The 21,426-nt window shown below is 34.2% G+C and overlaps 2 protein-coding genes across 2 annotated transcripts in view; one reads left to right on the top strand and one right to left on the bottom strand.

Annotated features, from left to right (window-relative positions):
- Positions 1–18,046, top strand: part of LOC129938421 (uncharacterized) — an 80,160-nt gene extending 62,114 nt beyond the window's left edge. The window contains exons 3-4 of the mRNA XM_056045972.1: positions 4,768–4,909; positions 17,645–18,046. Of these exons, the coding sequence (XP_055901947.1) occupies positions 4,768–4,909; positions 17,645–17,942 (440 nt within the window). The 3' untranslated portion in view covers positions 17,943–18,046. The remainder of the gene's footprint in view (positions 1–4,767; positions 4,910–17,644) is intronic.
- Positions 1,415–2,925, bottom strand: LOC129938420 (uncharacterized). The gene is made up of 2 exons (XM_056045970.1): positions 1,646–2,925; positions 1,415–1,560 (listed from the first exon to the last, which is right to left on the bottom strand). Exons 1-2 carry the CDS (start codon positions 2,595–2,597, stop codon positions 1,553–1,555), a joined length of 960 nt encoding a protein of 319 aa, XP_055901945.1. The 5' UTR covers positions 2,598–2,925; the 3' UTR covers positions 1,415–1,552.
- Positions 18,047–21,426: the final 3,380 nt, after the last annotated feature.

The following is a 21,426-nucleotide window of genomic DNA, read 5'->3' as shown; positions in this document are numbered from 1 at the left end:
GGTTTATGATCCGAATGAACCTCAACCTCACGGCCATAAACATAAAAATGAAACTTCTCACAAGCTACAACAATGGCCAGGAGTTCTTTTTCAATTTGGGCCCATTTTTGCTCACTTGTCGACAAACTTCGTGATGCAAAAGCTATTGGCTGCCCACTCTGTAACAACACACACCCTACCCCATCTTTGGAAGCATCAGCTTGAATGACGAGAGGTTCCTTTGGATCAAACATACGCAAAACTGGTGCCTGGGTAAATCTATTTTTTAAATTATTAAACTCATTTTGATGTTCTTCGGTCCATTGCCATTTTGAACCTAATTTGGTAAGATCTCTTAATTTGGATGTTACGATTGAAAGATTGGGTATGTATTTGGCAAGATATTTACAAACTCCTAATAATCTCATAACGCCTTTTTTATCTTCAGGTATTGGTAGTTCTCGCATGGCCACTAAATACTTATCGTTTGGCTTTATACTGCCTTTAGATATAGACTGACCCATAAATTTAACTTCAATCTGCCTATACTGTATTTTATTTATGTTAAATTTAACATTATTTGCCCTTGCCCTTTCAATAACCTTATTTAGTGTTTGATCATGTTCGACATAATTTCTACCAGAAATAAACAAATCATCAAAGTAAATTTCAACTCCAGGAATATCACCAAATAACTGCACCATTTTTTTCATAAACAATTCAGGAGCACTGCTTATCCCAAATGGTAATCTGTGCCACCTATAACGACCAAAAGGTGTTATAAACGTAGTCAAATTGGAACTCTCATCGTCCAATTCCAGCTGCCAGAATCCATTTTTTAAATCCATAACAGTAAACACTGATTTATCTGACAGTCGACTAGTAATAGACTCTGCAGTTGGAATTGAAAAATGTGGACGGCGAATGCATGCATTCAATGGCCGCGGATCTAAGCACAAGCGTAGAGAGCCATCTGACTTCTCCACAATTTGCAGGTTGTTTACCCAATCGGTTGGGTATTCCACTTGACTAATTACTTTATCGCTTACCAATAAATCTAACTGAGTCTTAAGTCGATCATGAAGACTGAAAGGTATTTTCTTCTTATAGTTGACTACCGGTTCCGATCCTTCCTTTAACTGAATACAACATTTGCCTGGAATACATCCAAAACCCTCAAAAATATCACTGAAACTATTAATAAAACAATCCTTAGAGGAGGGTAGCTCAACAGCTTGGCTACTCTGTACTGTTTGAATTCTTTGAATTAAATTCAATGCTTCGCATTCAGCACGACCCAGAATGGGCTGAAATTTGCTGCCAACTACTTCAAAATCTATAGGTCTAATACATCTAGTAACATTTTCTACGCAAGGCAAAGTTATCTTTCCAAGAGAGTTGATTTTATTATCATTATAAGCAAACAATTTCGTATTTGAGTTTTCAATTAAATTCAGGTAATTCATTTCTTCAATGTATTTAATTGGCAAGCAACTGACATCAGCACCCGTATCCAATTTGAAATTGACTTTAACATTGTTAAATAACATTTCTTCATACCAACCGATCGGCCTTATACGTCTACAGTTATAAATTTGAACAAAAGGAGAATTTTTAATTAATTTTAAACTTCTAGCACAAATATTTTTTTTTAAATTTAGTTTACCTGCGTCATCATAATATTGCCTATTAATATTTACTGAATGTATGCCCCGTTGTTGATCTGCTGCACGTTGTTGATCTACTGACTGAGTTGATTTTACTGCTGCACCTGTTTGTTCTCTTTCCTCTCCTCCAACTGCTTGTACATAATTGCTACTATTTGATCTTCTGCCACTATATTTTTTCCTGCACATAACTGCAAAGTGCCCAGGCTTGTGACATATTCTGCATGTTCTCCCTTCCACTACTGCTGGACAGAATTTATCATGTTGTAGTGATGACGTCATTCCACATCGCTCACATGTTTGAGTGTTCCTCTGTCGATTTACATACGGCTGCTTAGTTTTATTTACTGTAAAACTTTTTATGGCTTCAACTTTAATGACGTCTTCCTCGGTGTTGAGTATTTTTTTATTTGTTTCGGATAACTCAGCAATTTTACACTTTTCTATTATTTGCTCGAGTGTATCTTGACTTGACTCCAAGAGCTTCGACCGCAATTTTTTATTTTCCAATCCCAGAATAATTTTATCTTTTATCATTCGGTCAATATACGATTGATTACAACCTTCAGCTGAGCACGTGAATTCGCAAAATTTAGCTTGATTTCGTACTTCTGTTTCAAATTCCACGAATGATTGATCCTGTTTCTGAGTTATCGAGCCAAATTTGAAGGTCTCCATCACTGTGTTACGCCTTTGAATGCAATAATTTTCAAAGCGCGTCATCACTATTGCTAATGTTCTTTGCTCTTCAGGGAGTCCAAGTGCATTAAATATTTCAATACCTCTTTCTTCTATATGGTGAAGAAAAAGGGCTATTTTTAAAGGTTCTCCTTCTCCATTTTTATTTGCCGCAGTCAGAAATATTTCAAATTTTTGTTTCCACATGGGCCAGTTTTTGGCTGGCTCATCAAAATTCATTTCACTGGGGCCTCGAATAGATTGTTCGGCCATTTTATGTTTTTAATTAAATATTTTTTTTTTTTTCAAAGTTAGTTTTAACAGAATGTTTAATACTTTAAATTTCTTGGTGGGTATTTAAGCATCTGACACCATGTTTTATTATTTCTTTAGTTCTCTTTTATTTAACAATAGAATTACTTATCTAGCTTACGTTATCTATCAGACTGCCATGTCATCGCCGTGCTCATCCTCTTTTTTCTTCATGTGGTGAATATGAATATGACACATATAACTTGAACTTAAATAGATAAAAAAGGTATTGCCAGATGACAGGACAGACTGTACAATGAGTCTTACATTCTAATGTACAATATTAATCTTACAGGTGTCCCAGTAATCTAACACGTCAGCCGAAAAACTGTAGATAGGCGACTCCTTTACAGTCGAGACGTCCTTGCACTGTAGGTGCCGAGAGCCTTCGGTTCAGCAGGACTGTTTCCAATAGGGACCAAAGAGATAGGGTGAGGCAGAGAACCAGTCTTGGTGGTTTCAAATTGAGAATGTAATTTAAAGTTGACTAGGGCTTACATAGGTTTAAGGATTAGGTTGGGGACAGTCAGGGTGGCAACAAAAAAAAATGATTAAATAATATTTTTTTTCCTTTCTGGCAGGAAATTTGACTTTCAAATCTTTACTGAGGTTTAAGGTGGGGTGCAATAGTCGGCTTCTGTCAGGCAAAAATAAATTTTAATTAGTTGGTTAATCTGAAAAGCCAAGAGACTATATTTTACCGCTAAGCCGGGTAAGAGTTTTGGTCGTAAAGAGCACCAGTTCAGTTCTGCTCTGATTAACAGCTAGTATACTGTTTGTAGCCCAGGTAACTTTTTTACAGCCATCTCCGTGATTTTACTAATCACGATGACTAACATCCCCGACATCAATAAAACCAAATCATCATCATAAGCTAAAGCCTTCACCCCACAACTTTTTAACTTTTTGAGGAAATTATTCATGACTAAAATTGATAAGAACGGGAAAAGAACACCGTCCTGGGGTGTTCCTCTCATGTTTAAAAGAGTTTGTGGTATTTAACAAATGTTAAATCCTTCTATCACTTAGCATAGAATATATCCATTCTTGAATAAAACCTCTATCCCAAGTGAGTAAGTGATTCTTGAATTGATTCATTAAGGACGTTATTAAAAGCACCTTCTACGTCTAGGAAGATAGCAAGAGTAAATTCACTATATTAGATTGCCTTCTCAATGGTACCCATTACCTCATGCAGGTCCGTTTTAGAAGACTTGTCTTTGAGAAATACCTATTGAGATTCTTCTAGCGGAAATTCGTCGAAAATGTCCTTGATAGTGGTGTCTAGGATGAATTTCAGAGTCTTAACCACAAAAGATGTCAAGGTAATTGGTCGAAAATCCTTAGCGTATTCATGGTCTTCACGTCTATCCACTTTCCATGTCTCCGGTACATGATTGAGATAGAATCATCGTTTTAAGATGGTCTTCAGCTATTTTACTCCTATTTCCTTCAGTCAGTACTACCAAGAACTCAGCTGAAGAGGCTGTGCACAATTCATCAAGTTTCTTCAGAAAAGATTGATTGCATGTTTCTTTGATAAGACTTTACTAGGTCTGACAGAATATTGTATGTTTCCAATCGATCGACAATATTCTCCCCAACTTTTATAGCTCGCTTATAAGCTTTAGATGAGTCTTTTTTATGGTTGGTAAAAGTTTTGTTTTTTGGCAGGTATTAAGGATCGTTCTGGTTATTTTCCTAAAAGCAGAAAGGTTGGTCGTTCCACCAAAGAGGGAATTTTTGACGGCTGAAATCTTAAGCATTATTAACTGTTGGTTCAAAGATTATAACCCTTGAATCTAGACCTACTACAGATTCTATGCTAAGATTTGGAAGTTTGTCTAGTTTGGACTTTACTATTTGACATCAGTTTTTCATGTTGGCAAAGATAACGGTTGCAGAACAAATTTTTTTTTAAGATAACTCCAATTGATAGTATTTATGGTTTAATTTTTAGTAATTGCGTAGTTTTTAATTGTCAAATGTCACCAAATGTCAATTTTGGAGTGACTGCTAAAAGTGGTATATTCAAAATGAAACTTGTTATTGGACAATAGTATAAATTGTATTTTATATTTTTATAAGTTAATTTGAGTTTATGTTAATACGAAATTAAATCTATTTTTAGAATACTTACGGAACAAGGAATGTTTTTTTCATATTCAAAATGATTGGAAAAGATGCACAGAATACTTTCATAGCATTTTATCAGATGAACTTAACGGAAGCTACTCAAATAATATCACAAGCAAATATATGCAGTTTTGTTGGTAAGATTTATTTTAAGTAAATTAGTAGTAACGGCTTTAAAATAGAGTTTTGAAGTAATAATAGTTATATTAAAAAAACAGTTTATTGGCATTTGAATATCTTAATAACCAATAATATTCCCTTTTATAAGTACTTGAACATTTAAGTTATCAGAAGTTTAATTGTAGATATTTAAATACCAAGAAATTGTACTTGAACTTAAGGTGCGTATACATTCGTTTAATCAGATTTATTAAGTAAATGTAGACATTGAATACATTAGATACACATGCGGAACTTCGATTCTAAAGAGTATTTTCACATTTTATTTTATTTTCTCTTCTGTTGTTTACATTACTAACAATTTTTAAAAAGTCTTTTAATAATAAACATAATATTTCTCCCGAATCTTTTTGATATTTTTCTGACATATCCAAAATTGATTTACAAAAAATTTTGACTTCTGATAGATCAGTAAAACTGTTTTAAATTTGAATGAATATGATATTAATTATTTTTCATCGTCCATATCTCATGAACCAATAGCAATATCAGCTTCAAATAATTTTTCTTTACATATATGTATTACAGATAATTACATCGAAAGATGCAGAAAGGACTTTTAAGAAAATTAAGTGTGTGGTTTCTTACCAAAGCAATTTAAAAGAAGTGAGAATTATCTTACGATTAAATAAATTTTGCGACTTCAATTAAATCTTAAACTATATTTAATATTATGTTTGATTTGAGAACAATTAAGTGGTGATTCTCATCGGCTTTGTTAATCTTTTTGATGATTAAATGAAAACAGTTTTCATCTGATTTTTCCCAACGTTTCGACGGTGATTGCCGTCTTCTTTAGGGGATGTCTTTATTCACATAAATGATAAAAGTGTTTATTTAATACATATGAATATTATGTAAAGCGTACAAGTATGGCTTACATTGATTTAAATATTACAAAAACATTAAAACAAAAAAAAACAATTTAAACAATTAAAACAAATTAAATTTAAAGCGCTTCCGACTTTGAAGACTTGTCACTGTTAAATGTAAACTGTTGAATTGTTTTTGTCTGAAACTAAGGAACAGTAAACGGCGGATATGTTTTGAGTGTCTTGTTTGCGGTTCATGTTATTTTTGTTATTTATTATGTGAAGTGTTTCTAATGTATAGCGTTTGGATGTATGTTTCTCTGTTGCAAGAATTTGGACTCCTTCAAAGTCTGGTTGATGTCCTGTTTCGATGGTGTGGCATGCTAGTGCTGTCTTTTCCGGGTTTTTTTGCGAATGTCTGATTTATGGTTAGCCATTCTTTGTCGAAGGAGTTGTTTAGTTGTACCAATGTAACAGAGATTGCATGGTTCGTCCGGTTTTCCTTTGCAGTTTATTTTGTAAACTACATCTGAGCGGCGATCCTTGGCCGTTTTCGTCTTTAGGCATGTAAATAAAGATGCAACTGTCTGGTTTGACTTATATGCTAAGTTCACGTCAGGATTGTTTTTGGCGACAGCTTCTTTGAAATTTTCCGAGAGTATTAATATATTAATATTGTATTACCAAGTTAGTATAATTCGAAGAAAACAATCAATTCACGTTTTTTTTTGAAAGAGTAGTTAAATTTCAAGGGCCGATGTTTATTTTAAATAAGACCCTAATTATTTTGGGAAATATTGTAAATGACACCTATGTACTCGGCGGCATACCTCCGTCCGATGGTCCCAAATTTTCAATAACTCTGAAGCATAAGTGAGGTTCAATGTCGTAAATGTGCCGAATCATCTCACCCCTTAGCTATTTAATTGTTGCTGGCTTATCGTATTAAACCTTTTCTTTCAAATAACCCCAACGGTGTCAAATCAGATGATCTTGGCGGCCAATTGACATCGCCACCACGTGAGATATCACAGCCATTGAAATTGTCGAGTAAAAGGTCCATACAAAGTTCGTTATCATCTCAAGATAATGAACACCATTCACAGTAACTGCCTGACCGGCATCATTTTGGAAAAAATGCGGCTGGATGATGACGCCGTCCATTAGACTGCACCAAACAGTCGCTTTTTGTTGGTGTATTGGTTTTTTAACAATAACTCCTAGAGCTTTACGAGCGTGCACTTGTGTTTTCACATCTAGTACCCGTTTAGCTTTTTGTACAATTTTTTCAGGAATTTTTGCTCGATTTTTGGACGGTTGAATTGACCGAAAAAATCAAGAATTGTTGTCAACCGGTGCATTCACATAAAAGAGAAAAGTTTTTGTTGGTATAACTTTGGCTTACGATTGAAAAGGTTACGGTGATTTTATTGTTATAATTTCTTTTGTTACTATTAAACTATATTTCAAGAATGGGAAAAAATTACCAAAATACATCGAAAAGAGGTCGTTTTGTCATTAATAATGGAAATATGGTTGTTTAGAATCATTAACATAATTGAAATCATTTTGTATGAACAAAATTAGCAGAAAGTTAAACCAACGCGAGTTATTAATTTTGTCCAACTAGATTTGTGATCCACCACACTGTGCGGACCTAAAATTTAACCACCCTTTATAACACAAAAATTAAAAAAAATCTAAAAATCAGCTTTTGTTATAAAAAATAAAAGCCTACAAAAAATACTTCTCAACATTTTTAACTTTCCATAGGAAGTTATTGTAATGGGTCCGATTTGTCAATTTTTTTTTTTTTTTTTATAATAAACACACACTCAAGGGGATATTACTACCCTTATTATGCAGATGCACAGTGTGAGCACTAGGAAGAGGAGAGAGGGTTTAAAAGGAGATGTCGGTGCACATTGGTTTTGAATTCCTGAATATTGCAATGACTAGGAAAGACATAGTGTGGTAAGGCATTCCACATTCGCGTAGTACGGTTAAAGAACGAATCTCTGTATTTGACAGTACGACCGAAGTTGGGCTCGAGGGTATACTGATGAGCATTCCTAGAAGCGCGAGTATTACAGTTGAACTTTTTAAGGGGAGGAATGCAACTAGCTATTTCACTAGAGCATAAGCCGTTAAAATAACGGTAAAAAAGGGTCAGACAAGAGACCTTACGACGATATTCAAGCGAAGTAAGTGAACTTATGATGATATTATCACCTATCAATTTAAATGCTCTACGTTCAATACTATCCAAGAGGCTTAAGTAAGTTGCAGGAGCACCAGCCCAGAGATGGGAGTTATACTCAAGCTTTGGACGTATGTAAGTCTTGTAGATAACAGCCAGATCAGAAGGGGTGAAAAATTTCTTGCATCGCCTAAGAAAACCCAAACACCTAGCGGCATTTTTGGCGACATCGCGTATGTGATCATTCCATAAGAGGTGGTTGGTGACACACATACCGAGAATATCGAGGTGTTCAGTCTCATTGATGCAAGTGCCATCCATGGATAATGGCAATGGGGGTATATCTCGCTTTAACGATACAAGACAGCATTGGGTTTTCGAAGCATTAAATTCTACGCGGTTTTTTAATCCCCATTGAACAATGCTGTTTAGATCGGAATTTAATGAGCTTATCATATTTTGTTGTTGCAGTTCCACATCCGAAGAGATTGAAAATTTTGACATTTCTCGACGTTTCAAGGTCCCTTGAGTCGAAATAAAAGATTTTTAGAAAGATGTCTGTGCGTGCGTGTGTACGTACGTTTGTACGTCCGTACGTTCGCGACGTTTTTTTCGTCCTCCATAGCTCAAGAACCAGAAAAGATATCGAATACAAATAAATTTTGTTAGACAGATAATAAGACAGAAAGATGCAGAAAGGGCTCTCAAGAAAATTACGTGGGTGTTTTTTTTACCATAGCAGTTTGAAAAAAAGGTGAAAATTTTGGTTAGCCCTAAATATCTTACGAACCAAAAACGCTAGGGACTTGAATTAAATTTAAATAACTTATTGATATCAAAGAAATATATTTTTTGAAAAAAATACTTTTAACGGTTTTTTTATAAATCAAAAAAACTGATAAAAAATTTTTCACCTCGAAAATTTTACTACTAAAATATGATTTCATCTCCAAAACAATTTTGTGCAACAAAAAACAATGTTTTTGACATCTGATAAAATTTTGAGAAAAATCGAATTGACAGTTTTTTTTTTATAAAAAATAAAAATCTAAAAAAAACATTACTCAAAGTTGGTAAAAATTGAATATCAATTCAAATATCTTTTTAAAAACTTGAAATTAAGGCTTCAAACTTATTTTAACTTATAAGAAATATTGTTTTAAATATTTTGAAAAATACTGAGAAAATTGAATTGAAAAATAAAAACCTAAAAAAAATGAATAAAAGTTGGTAAAAATTGATTTTCGACTTAAATATCTTTTTAAAACTTTGAGATATTGGCTTTAATTTACCTTTTTCTTTCAAAATATATTGTTTTCAACATTTAGCAAAATTTTGAAAACCAAAAAAAAATTAACAAAAGTTCGTAAAAAATGATTTTCGACTCAAATATCTTTTTAAAAACTGTATATAATAGCTTCTGACTAATTTTTACTTATAAAAAATATTGTTTTCAACATTAGGACAAATTTTGAAAAAAAAAATCGAATTGACAGTTTTTTTACAAAAAATAAAAACCTAAAAAAAAATGTATACAAGTTGGTAAAAATTGATTTTCGACTCAAATGTCTTTTCAAAAATTGTAGGAAAGTCGTCGGTAAGAGTAATTAATCCAGTTGTTGCATAAACTGGCACTTTTCCATTTCCAACAGCTAACAATTGTTTAGAAAATTGTGCAGCACTTTGATCATTTTAAAGTCGAACTCTCATAGTAGTGGTTAGCGATAATGTGCCAACAATATCATCAAGCCGCCAAAGAAGTTGTTACTTCGTCGAAGATCCTTCAGTGTGAAGTTTAGTGCTTCAAGTGATTTCTTATGTGCCATTGTGCACTCATCCCAAACTATGAGCTTGAATCGCATCAACAATTTTCCCCAATGCACTGGATCGGGAAATATTGCATGTTGGAGTATCTATTGCATTTAAATTAAGTGGCAACTTAAGCGCAGAATGCGCAGTACGACCTCCATCTAGAAGAGTTGTCGCAATTCCAGATGATGCTAACGCCAAAGCTATGTCACATTTTGATGGAATAGTGGCCAAAATCAATGAAATGACAAATGTTTTCCCTGTTCCTTAAGGCACGTCCAGGAAGAATAGACCACCAGTATTAGTGTCCACTGCTTGCATTAATGTTTCGTATACTTGTTTTTGCTGTTAATTTAGCAACGCACATTATTTCGAACGAATTCCTGCAATGTATCAAAATTGTATTGCAGCTCTCGATTTGTTTTGGTTCAATCCATCGTGCATTAATTATTCCTACTTCAATCATTAGTAGTCAAGCATTGATTTCATCGGTTATTTGTAGGGATTATTCGTTCAAATGCGCAACCGATGTAAGATATCTTCACATAATATGTCGTCTCTGTATTTGTTCCATAACTGAATTGGTTGTGAAGAGAAACATGCGGTGATGATAATAACGAACAGCGTTCATATTTGGTACGCATTTAATGAAACAACTGAATCCGCAAGTGTTAAACCCCAATGAGAATTGTTCTCTAGCAAACCAAATAGTTGACATGCTTCTCAATGTGTTGGCATTAGTGGCCATTCACAGTTTTCAAATGCTCAAATGATTTTGGTCCTCGTACATTTAACAACAGCAGTCGAAAATAAAAACATTCATCATGAAAACACCTGTGGCCAATCTGGAACTGGGTTTCCTTGTTTGCAACGTTGAAATTTCTTTGTTGTTTGATTCTAAGTGTAATACTTGGGCATTTAAACGTACCTCAGCGTCGCTGCGAAGGATCTGCTTCACACATTGCAAAGAAGCTTGTCAATGTTGCCGATGATGGTCTCTCAGCTCGTTATGCAGCATTAGCCTTAGTGAAGGAAGCTCTTTGTCCATTTTCCAAATGCACTGCTAATTGTACAACTGTCGGATATCTTTCATGAATATAAAATGACAATAATCGCCACAGTGCTTCATTAATACTGACGTATCTGCCCATTTGGAAGTTGTTGATTTCGTCAATCGCATTTTCCGACGCAATACCAAACACAGCCATGTCGGTGCCTTTTGTGAAGTACTTGCACGAATATTTGACTGATTTGACCGAATGACAACTCTGAACGTTCGCATGTGTTTTAAGAATTCGTAATAGCAGCGGGCAATATGGAACAATGAATTCAATTCCGATCTCAATCTCTTGATTTTGAACTTTAAATTTGATAGCTTGACCATTATCTTCTTTTGAACACCGAGGATAAACTGGATATCCACCGATCCCTGTGTGATGCAAAATTTTATTGTTAATGTAAGATAATGTTCTTAGAAATGTTCCAATCGGTATTTTTATTTCGACTAAAAACCGCTCAAAAATAGATATTGAAATCAAACATATTTTATTACGATCTACAAAAATAACAATGACTCAAGTCTTATGAGAAGAAAGAAAGACATTAACTTCAATATTTGTACATTACCCAAAATATTGTTATATTCAATATTTTGTTAAAGCTTTAGAAAAATTTTGCGCATTATTTGAAATATCTGCAAATCTCTTTATATGCTATTACAAATACTTTGCAATTAAATTCAACTCGGTTTCAGCTTTTTTTAAGTTCCCATAAGAAGTTATTGTAATCGGTCCGAATTGAAAATGTTGACATTTCTCCACGTTTTAAGGTAACTAGAGTCGAAATGAAAGATTTTTAGAAAGATGTCTGTGCGAGCGTGTGTAAGTAAGTTCGTACGTACATCCGTATGTCTGTTCGTCCGTACGTTCGCCACTTTTTTTCGTCCTACAAAGCTCAAGAACCACAAGAGATATCGACTTTAAATAAATTTTGTTACACAGATAATAATGCAGAAAAATGAAGAAAGTACTCTTAAAAAAATTGAGTGGGTTTTTGGTTTTGGTTAACCCCAAATATCTCACGAACTAATGACGATAGATACTTGAATTAAATTTTATATTATAAATTGTCACGTGATACCAAACAAATATATTTTTGAAAACAAAACCGATTAACTGTTCTTTTATAAATAAAAAAAAAACTGAACAAAAAAAAATTGTCACCTCGAAAATTTAACGAATAGAAATTAATTTTATCTCCAAACCAATTTTGTGCAACGAAAAATAACATTTTTAGCATCTGGTACATTTTTGAGAAAAATTGAATTGACAGTTGTTTTTACAAAAAATAAACCTTTTTTTTTCACTTCAGAATTTCAGAAAGTAGTAAGCTTATAAAAGGTGATTTTTTAAGAGCTTGAGAACTTTAAAAAAAAAAAACGCATACAATTTGCAAAATCTCATCGATTCTTTATTTGAAACGATAGATTGGTCCATGACTTTTACTTTTTGAAGATAATTTCATTTAAATGTTGACCGCGGCTGCGTCTTAGGTGGTCCATTCGGAAAGTCCAATTTTGGGTAACTTTTTCGAGCATTTCGGCCGGAATAGCCCGAATTTCTTCGGAAATGTTGTCTTCCAAAGCTGGAATAGTTGCTGGATTATTTGTGTAGACTTTAGACTTGACTTAGCCCCACAAAAAATAGTCTAAAGGCGTCAAATCGCATGATCTTGGTGGCCAACTTACCGGTCCATTCCTTGAGATGAATTGTTCTCCGAAGTTTTCCCTCAAAATGGCCATAGAATCGCGAGCTGTGTGGCATGTAGCGCTATCTTGTTGAAACCACATGTCAACCAAGTTCAGTTCTTCAATTTTTGGCAACAAAAAGTTTGTTAGCATTGAACCATAGCGGTCGCCATTCTCCGTAACGTTGCCTCCAACAGCATCTTTGAAAAAATACGGTCCAATGATTCAACCAGCGTACAAACCACACCAAACAGTGCATTTTTCGGGATGCATGGGCAGTTCTTGAACGGCTTCTGGTTGCTCTTCGCTCCAAATGCTGCAATTTTGCTTATTTACGTAGCCATTCAACCAGAAATGAGCCTCATCGCTGAACAAAATTTGTCGATAAAAAAGCGGATTTTCTGCCAACTTTTCTAGGGCCCATTCACTGAAAATTCGACGTTGTGGCTTCAGTTCTTGCACGAGCTGTATTTTATACGGTTTTACACCAAGATCTTTGCGTAAAATCTTAAATGTGGTCGAATAACACAAACCCAATTGCTGCGAACGGCGACGAATCGACATTTCACGGTCTTCAGCAACACTCTCAGAAACAGACGCAATATTCTCTTCTGTACGCACTGTACGCAATCGTGTGGTTGGTTTAATGTCCAATAAAGTAAACTGAGTGCGAAACTTGGTCACAATCGCATTAATTGTTTGCTCACTTGGTCGATTATGTAGACCATAAATCGGACGTAAAGCGCGAAACACATTTCGAACCGAACACTGATTTTGGTAATAAAATTCAATGATTTGCAAGCGTTGCTCGTTAGTAAGTCTATTCATGATGAAATGTCAAAGCATACTGAGCATCTTTCTCTTTGACACCATGTCTGAAATCCCGCGTGATCTGTCAAATACTAATGCATTAAAATCCTAACCTCAAAAAAATCACCCTTTAGCAAGCGTCAAACTACGATCAGAGGCTCATCATAAGTGCATGTGTTAGTTGTTAGTAAAATATAATACAAATATAGCCTAACACACGCACAAAATACAAAACAAAATTAGCATTTAACTATTACAGAACAAAAAATAAAATGAGAACGTTTACGATAGTGGAGCACTGGTTCTAAACAATGATTTTAATCCCACCTTATTTCAATTTAAATCTATTGATGAACAGTTTAAGTTATATAAAATGCTCATTCGACTTAAAGCTTCATTCTTGCCATAGTTAGTTCTATGAAAGTCAATATGTATAAAATCAAATGTGCGCAGGTGATGAGTTCCGCCCCGGTAATTCAAATGTACACAAGATAGCAAATAAGGTGTATCAATTTCACCATTAATGAGTTGATGAAAAAATACTAAGTCATTATTAACACGCATTTGATGGAGAGATTGCATTTGAAGAAGTAGAATACGATGTTCATAGGGAAGCAGATCATAGGGATCTTCCCAAGGAAGACCTTTTAGGGCAAAGCGAATTAAATTATGTTGAATTGATTCAATATGTTTTCTATTAATTTCGTAATAGGGAGTCCATACCTGCGAAGCATATTCAAGATGAGGACGAACATTGCAATTATACAAAGAAAGGGTAACATAGGGATCATTGAACTCCTTTGCCCAGCGTTTTATAAAACCAAGCATAGAACTTGCCTTATTAACAATAAAATTAATGTTATGTGTAAACTCTAAGTTGGAACAGAAATGTACACCTAAATGTTTAAATGTGGAGACACGACAGAGTTTTTGCTGTGATATACAGTAGTCAAATACGTTACTGATTAGTTTTTTAGTGAAAGTTATAGTCTGGCATTTTAAAGTGTTGAGTAAAAGGCTATTTTTCCCACACCTTGTAAAAGAATACGATCATGGTTGGACTTTATTATTTTGAAAATCTTCATATCGTCAGCAAAAATGATAAGTTCACTTGAGCGTAGACATGACGATACATCGTTAATAGACAGGATGAACAAAAAAGGGCCAAGATAGCTTCCCTGGGGAACACCAGATTGAGCAACAAAAAGTTCAGAATGACAATTTCTAAATTTTACCTCGTAGGATCTGTTTTTAAGGTATGACTTAATCCAAGCTAAGAAAAATGGTGGAAAACCAAGAGCCTTAAGTTTAAATAAAATAATTCCGTGGCTAAGTTGGTCAAAAGCTTTAGAAAAGTCAGTGTATACACAGTCAACTTCATAACCTTGTTCTAAAGCGTTTGAACATATGTTTGAGAATGTGAGGAGATTAGTAACGGTTTATCTTTTTTTCACAAAACCATGTCGCTGTTCGCAAATGATATTTTTACTAAAATATGCTACGCTTTCACAAACAACTTGTTCAAATACTTTAGGAATGCAAGAAAGCTTTGCAATGGGCCTGTAGTTGCTTATAACCGACTTGTTACCTTTCTTGAAAATTGGTGTAAGAAATGACTTCTTCCATATACTGGGAAATTTGCCTGTTTTTAGGGAAAGTTTGAATAAAAACGTAAGGGGTTCAACTAAAACATTACTACACTTTTTTAGTACTATCGGGGGAATACCATCAGGACCGGCTGAGCAGTCATCATTCAACGTAGATAAAAGATCAAGGACCGTACTCTGTAGTACAGGTATGTGGCTACAGCTAGTTTGCGAAAAAGTGTGATTATTATGAAAATATACTTCATCAACTTCTTGAGGGCTATTAACAAATGACTCACGGAAATTCGTCGCGAAAGCGTTACAGATACCAAAAGTTTTATCTAACGAAAGGTTCTTGTAAGTGAAGTTAACTGGAAAGCCATCTGATTTTTTCTTTGAGTTTACAAAATTCCAAAATTTTTTAGGATTCTCTTTTAAAGAGGTGCCCATATCAGTAACATAACAAGCATATAAATAATTAGAAAGAGATTTAAATTGGTTAAAGAGTTCAACATAAAAAGAGAAGTTGACTGGAGACAGAGTTTTGAGATACGTTTTCCATGCCTTATTTCTTTTGTTACGCAGTAAACGCAATTCTTTCGTGTACCAAGGATGGCTAAAGTTTGTATTTCTTGATTTCTTTATCGGTACATTTTTTTCAAAACAACAATTAAGGATCCTATAAAAAGTTGAAACTGCTTCGTCAATGTTAGAAAATGATAGTGTATCAGCAATTCCAGAAATGGTTAAATCTTCAGACAACTGCTGGAAATTGGCTCTTCTGAAATCAAAATTATATAAGCAATCAAAAGAATTACTGTGTTTAGTAAGGTGATTACTTAAGTCAAAAAAAATGTCCAAAGGTTGGTGATATTTGTCAATATTAGTGATTCCTGATCTAGATTCTAGAACAAGAGTACTAATAGCGTCAGAAGAAAAGACTAAATTGAGAATTCGATTTTTTGAGTTTTTAATACAGCTTGTTTGCTGTAAGTCAGTAAGAAGGACTTTGTCGAGAAGAGATAGTTCCATTTGTGAAGAAGAAGGAGAGGCTTCAAGGCAGGATTCGTCTTCGGATGGAATCCAGTCAATGTGTGGTAAATTAAAATCACCTAAAAGTAGGATATTGGTGTCAGAGCTGGACAAATTTATAAGATAGTCTAATGCCAAGGAGAGATCGTTATAAACAGACTCCAAACTTTTTGGAGGAATGTAAACGTTTAAAATGAGAAAAGTCTTTGTCTGTACCATTATCTTTACACATACAAGTTCAATTGATAATACAAATGGAAAAGATACAGAAGAAGAGAAATATGTATTTTTTACCGCTATGAGAACACCTCCACCTAAATCCTTTGCATTACCAACATGACGATTGTTTCTGTAAACTTCGAACTCCTCACTAAAAAGTTCTGTGTCGGAAAAGCTTGAATTAAGCCACGTTTCTGTCAAAACGAATACGTCGTGTGGAAATAATTGGGAGTTACGAAAAATGTCAGTAGTCTTGGTACGAAGTCCCCTTACGTTTTGGTAGAAGAGCGCAAGCCTGTTAAGTTTTTTGATTTGTTTTTTAAAGAAACACCCTGTTTTTGACTTTGAGTAAATTCTTTGACTAAAGTCTCTGCGGGCCATATATTTGGGTTGCAAATAGAATTAAAGTAAGTGGGATTCGTTATTAATTTAAAAGAGGAAACAAAGCTTTTTGGTTTACTGATCTTACTACACCTGATAGATGAGCTGGAAGGTATGCTTTTGGTAGATACTAAGTGGGAAGTTATATCTTCTGGCGTAGTAACTGGGTCCAGACGAGATATAAAAATTATTTTGAAATCTTGGCTTTAAACTAATTTTATCTTTTAAAAAATATTGTTGTTAACATTCAGTAAAATGTTGAGAAAAATATAATTGACAGTTTTTTTTACAAAAAATAAAAACCTAAAAAAAACAATACGAAAACTTGGTAAAAATTTACTTTCGACTCAGATATCATTTCAAAAATTAAAAATAGTGTCTTCAAACTTTTTATTCAGTAGTTTTTTTTTATAAAAATCCAACAGCTCGTTTTTTCATAAAAAAATAAAATCTTCACAAAATAGTACGCAATTTTGGTAAAAATTGATGTTCGGTTCTTGATATCTCTCAAATTAATTTCATTCATCCAATTTATAAAAATTTAAGAATTGCTACGAAAATCGGTTAAAATTTGTTTTCTACTAAAAATTTATTTAACAAAACTAGATTTTGAAACTAAACTATTTATTTTATGAAAAATGTTGTTGGTAATTTAAATTTTAGACAAATTGACAGACGGGATGGGAAGTCATCAGTGTGGGTCGCATCCCAGCCTGTTTTTAGTATAACAAATTACGATATCGTAAAAAACAGACAAAATATGTTGAAAAGCCAGTTCGATTCAATTAAAAATCAAGAGCAATGCTGGCCCTTGATTAAGAAGATGAAATTATTAAAAAAAAGTACGATGACTTTAATAAATTCTTCTGAGTTCTAATGTTAAAGACTCGTATTCCTTAAAAGTTTTTGCAACCTAAGTATTTCCTTTAAATGTCGAAATAAAATACTAAATATACATTTTTTTCAATTAGGGTTTGAATTTTTGTACAGTATCTTATATTCATAGGTTTTCGTTAAATTACAATGTTTTAAAATTCAAGACACAACTTTTGTAATTAATGGCGTTTCTTTCTTTTTTATTTAATTTTTAATTGCAGTGCTCGACACGCTTATGAAACTTGTATTTACAACAGCGCTCGTTTTAAATGCTTTAAAAATTCAACGAAATTTACACCGGATACTGTTAAATTATTTTCGGAGAAGAAACTTTTTAGCAATTGTCGGAGGTATGAGAGTTTATTGTGTTCGGAGGGTTGGGAAGCGGCGTCAGCAGCAGTAGCCGTGGCAGCAACAACGGGGGCGGTCTTCGCAACCGCACACAGCTTAATATTCACATTGATGTTCTGGATTATTGTTAATTTCCGTGGTTTGAAGATACACAATAATATTGTGTAATTGTTAAATAAATTGAAATTAAGGACATGATAGATAATAATAATAATTTACGCATCAGATTCTATTAATTTGTTGTTTTCTGAAGAAATTTGTATATCTATGTAGTTTATGATATTTCGTATTTCTGATTAATAAAATAATAATGTACTGAACTTCTGGTTTTGATGGTTTTCAATTTGTTAGTGTTTTAAATTTTACTTGAATTCTCTGGACCTTAGAATCCAGGTAAACCTTACATAGAACACGGACTTGTGTTGGTTGATCTATTTGCCATAAATGTAAGTATATTTAAAATAATACCACATATTTAGCTTTTAATTCAAAAATGAATGAACATATCAAAAGTTATTTGGATTAACGTTATGCATTCGAAATCAGATTGATTATTTAGATCCTAGTAAATAGTTGTTAGAATTAAGTTGGAAATGTCTTTTGAGCATTAAATGGCTTGGTCGGTCTTCGAATATTGGACATTTTGTTTCATCATAAAATAGAAAATATTCTAATGTAAATAGCAAATATAAACAATATAGAGCTTAAATTATATATGCCCACAACAAACGCAATATTAGGAAGTATTTTGTGGAATTCGAAATCTTAGAACCAAATACCCACATGTGTGGGATGCTTAAAGTGTAGGTAGCTCTTTTGTCCCAAAGGTCTTCAAAGTAGTCAGAAAAGGTAAGTTAGTTTTAGTTTTAATATAAAAGTCAGGAAGTTAATAAAAGGAATAATTTTTTTGGATTTTGTCATACAGGGTCCGTCAAAAAAACTCCCGTATTTTTAGACGTTTAAATTTAAAGCTATTTATATATAAAATTGTATTCCGGGTATAGATAGATAGAGGCGTGGCAGGGTGAGCATCGCGCATTTGTCGTAGAGGAATATATCCGTAATCGTGGTTCTGCGATTACTTCTCATCGAGCATTTCGCATTCGATTTCAACTTGGACGACATGATCCTGTTCCGGATAGAAAAACAATTCAAGTTTGTTTATCAAACTTTAGAACAACGGGTTCCGCACTAAAGAGAAAATCGTCTAGCCGACCTTTTACCGCATCAACGCCGGATAATGTGACACGTGTAAGTGCTTAAACATGCAGATGCCCTTGGATTGTCTGATAGGAGTGTAAGACGTATTACACAAAATGATGATCGCAGAAGAATTAAGTGAGAGAGATTTTGAAACTCGCAGAACTGTTTTGTGAAGACATTTTTCAAAACATTCCCGTTCGTGCTGTTTTAATTTCGCCACAGCACACACTTCATGGCGGTGTTTACTAACCATTTTGAGCCACCAAGGTCCCCCGATTTATCACCTTGCGATTTTTTTCTTTGGGGACATTTAAAAGCCCAAGTCTTCACTTATCGCCCAACATCGCTGGAAGCACTAAAGGAGGCAATCACTCAGGAAATGGCAGCCATTACACCAAAAATGACTCGACGAGCAATGGAAAACTTCCGGGAAAGGCTTCGTAAATGTATTAATAATAGAGGACAGTTTTTTGAAGATATAATAATTAAACTAAGTAATTATTTAATTTAATGTAAAATGGCATAGTATTTAATTTAAAAAATTCAAAATAAATTTTTTGTTAAAGTGTTTATTTATTTCTTATTGTCTTTGTAAACGGTGATTTTTTAAGAGCTTGAGAACTTTTTTTAAAAAAAACGCATAAAATTTGCAAAATCTCATCGATTCTTTATTTGAAACGTTAGATTGGTCCATGACATTTACTTTTTGAAGATAATTTCATTTAAATGTTGACCGCGGCTGCGTCTTAGGTGGTCCATTCGGAAAGTCCAATTTTGGGTAACTTTTTCGAGCATTTCGGCCGGAATAGCCCGAATTTCTTCGGAAATGTTGTCTTCCAAAGCTGGAATAGTTGCTGGCTTATTTGTGTAGACTTTAGACTTGACGTAGCCCCACAAAAAATAGTCTAAAGTCGTCAAAACGCATGATCTTGGTGGCCAACTTACAGGTCCATTCCTTGAGATGAATTGTTCTCCGAAGTTTTCCCTCAAAATGGCCATAGAATCGCGAGCTGTGTGGCATGTAGCGCCATCTTGTCGAAACCACATGTCACAGTTTGATATTTTTTCGAGATCTTGGTTGATAGTATAAGCTCCATCTTCTATTAGCCCCAGGGGACAACTATAAATCAACTGTACATCATCAGCAAACATTTGAATCGCACATCCAGAAATCTGAGTTGGTATTTCATTAATGTATAGAGAGAAGAGAAGGGGACCCAAAATAGAACCCTGGGGAACTCCTCTGGTTGTGGGAAGGAATGACGACATTTTGTTACTAACCGACAATGCCTGAAATCTATCTTGTAGATATGTTTTCATCAACTTAACCGCCAATGGAGACAAACCAAAATAACTAGAAAGTTTCTGACATAAAATGTGATGGTCCACCGTATCAAAGGCATTTGAAAAGTCTAGTAATACTAGAAAAGATACAAGGTTATTATCTAATGGCAATCTTGTTTCTTCAACTACATTGACTATTGGTGAAGTACAACTGTGCTTCTCACGAAAGCCAAATTGTTTACTTGACAACAAGTTCTGTGATCTGTTGTAGACATTGAGCTGTTTTTAGAGAATTTTCTCGAAAACCTTTGACAGGAAAGGTAATATGGAGATGGGCCTGAATTCATCCGTGTTTCGACCCTTGGGAATTATAATGATTTTTGCCCTTTTCCAATCATCAGGGTAAACGCCCGTCATAATTATAGTGTTGAGATGAAGACACTAAAGACATATTCTTCGAGCTTTTGGATAAGACATATGAGCAGTACTTTGGCTATGACATTCAAATTGAAAATGTGCCGGCAATTTAGAAAGTAAGGAAGAGAAGACATGTCCCGATCTATAGTCTCTATGTTCTCTGCATTAAGCATTAAAAACCAGTGGCAACATTGTCTTTTGCAGCCATCAAAAATGCCGCCTCTGAACAATTAGGTTTTACACGGCTATCACAGCGAAGCCCCTGGTTTGACAACCAATGCCTATAAGGACACGCAGCTAACCAGGAGGCATACAAAACGGCGCTGCACAGAAGCATGAGGGCTGCTGGATGAGAAAAAACGGCTTCTTACATGGAAAAAAGGGAGCATGTGAAACGCGTGATCGAAGAGAAATATGGATATGACAACATTAATGAGGTTCGTAAATTTAGTAATAGGTGAAAAAACTACCCGAAGTTACCGGGCACAAACCGAAGCCCGTAAGGATAACCAGGTGAAAATTGTAGTAAAACTGCAATCTATGCTGAGAATATGGAAAGACCGCTTCTCCAAAATTATAAAACGGCAATGACGAATCAAATTCCGCTTTAAGGGAGATAGACCACTCAACCTAGACGACGCAGAACAAAAAATTCGCCTATCCGACCTCGACGAAGTGAAGATAGCTATATCGAAACTAAAGTTCAAAAATTCTGCTAGAGCTGAAGACATCGCTAGCAAATTATTTA

Source organism: Eupeodes corollae, chromosome 1 (assembly GCF_945859685.1).
Source record: "Eupeodes corollae chromosome 1, idEupCoro1.1, whole genome shotgun sequence".
In the NCBI taxonomy this organism is placed as follows: domain Eukaryota; kingdom Metazoa; phylum Arthropoda; class Insecta; order Diptera; family Syrphidae; genus Eupeodes; species Eupeodes corollae.
Note: the sequence above shows the minus strand (reverse complement) of the source record. Positions and strands in the feature narration are given on the sequence as shown.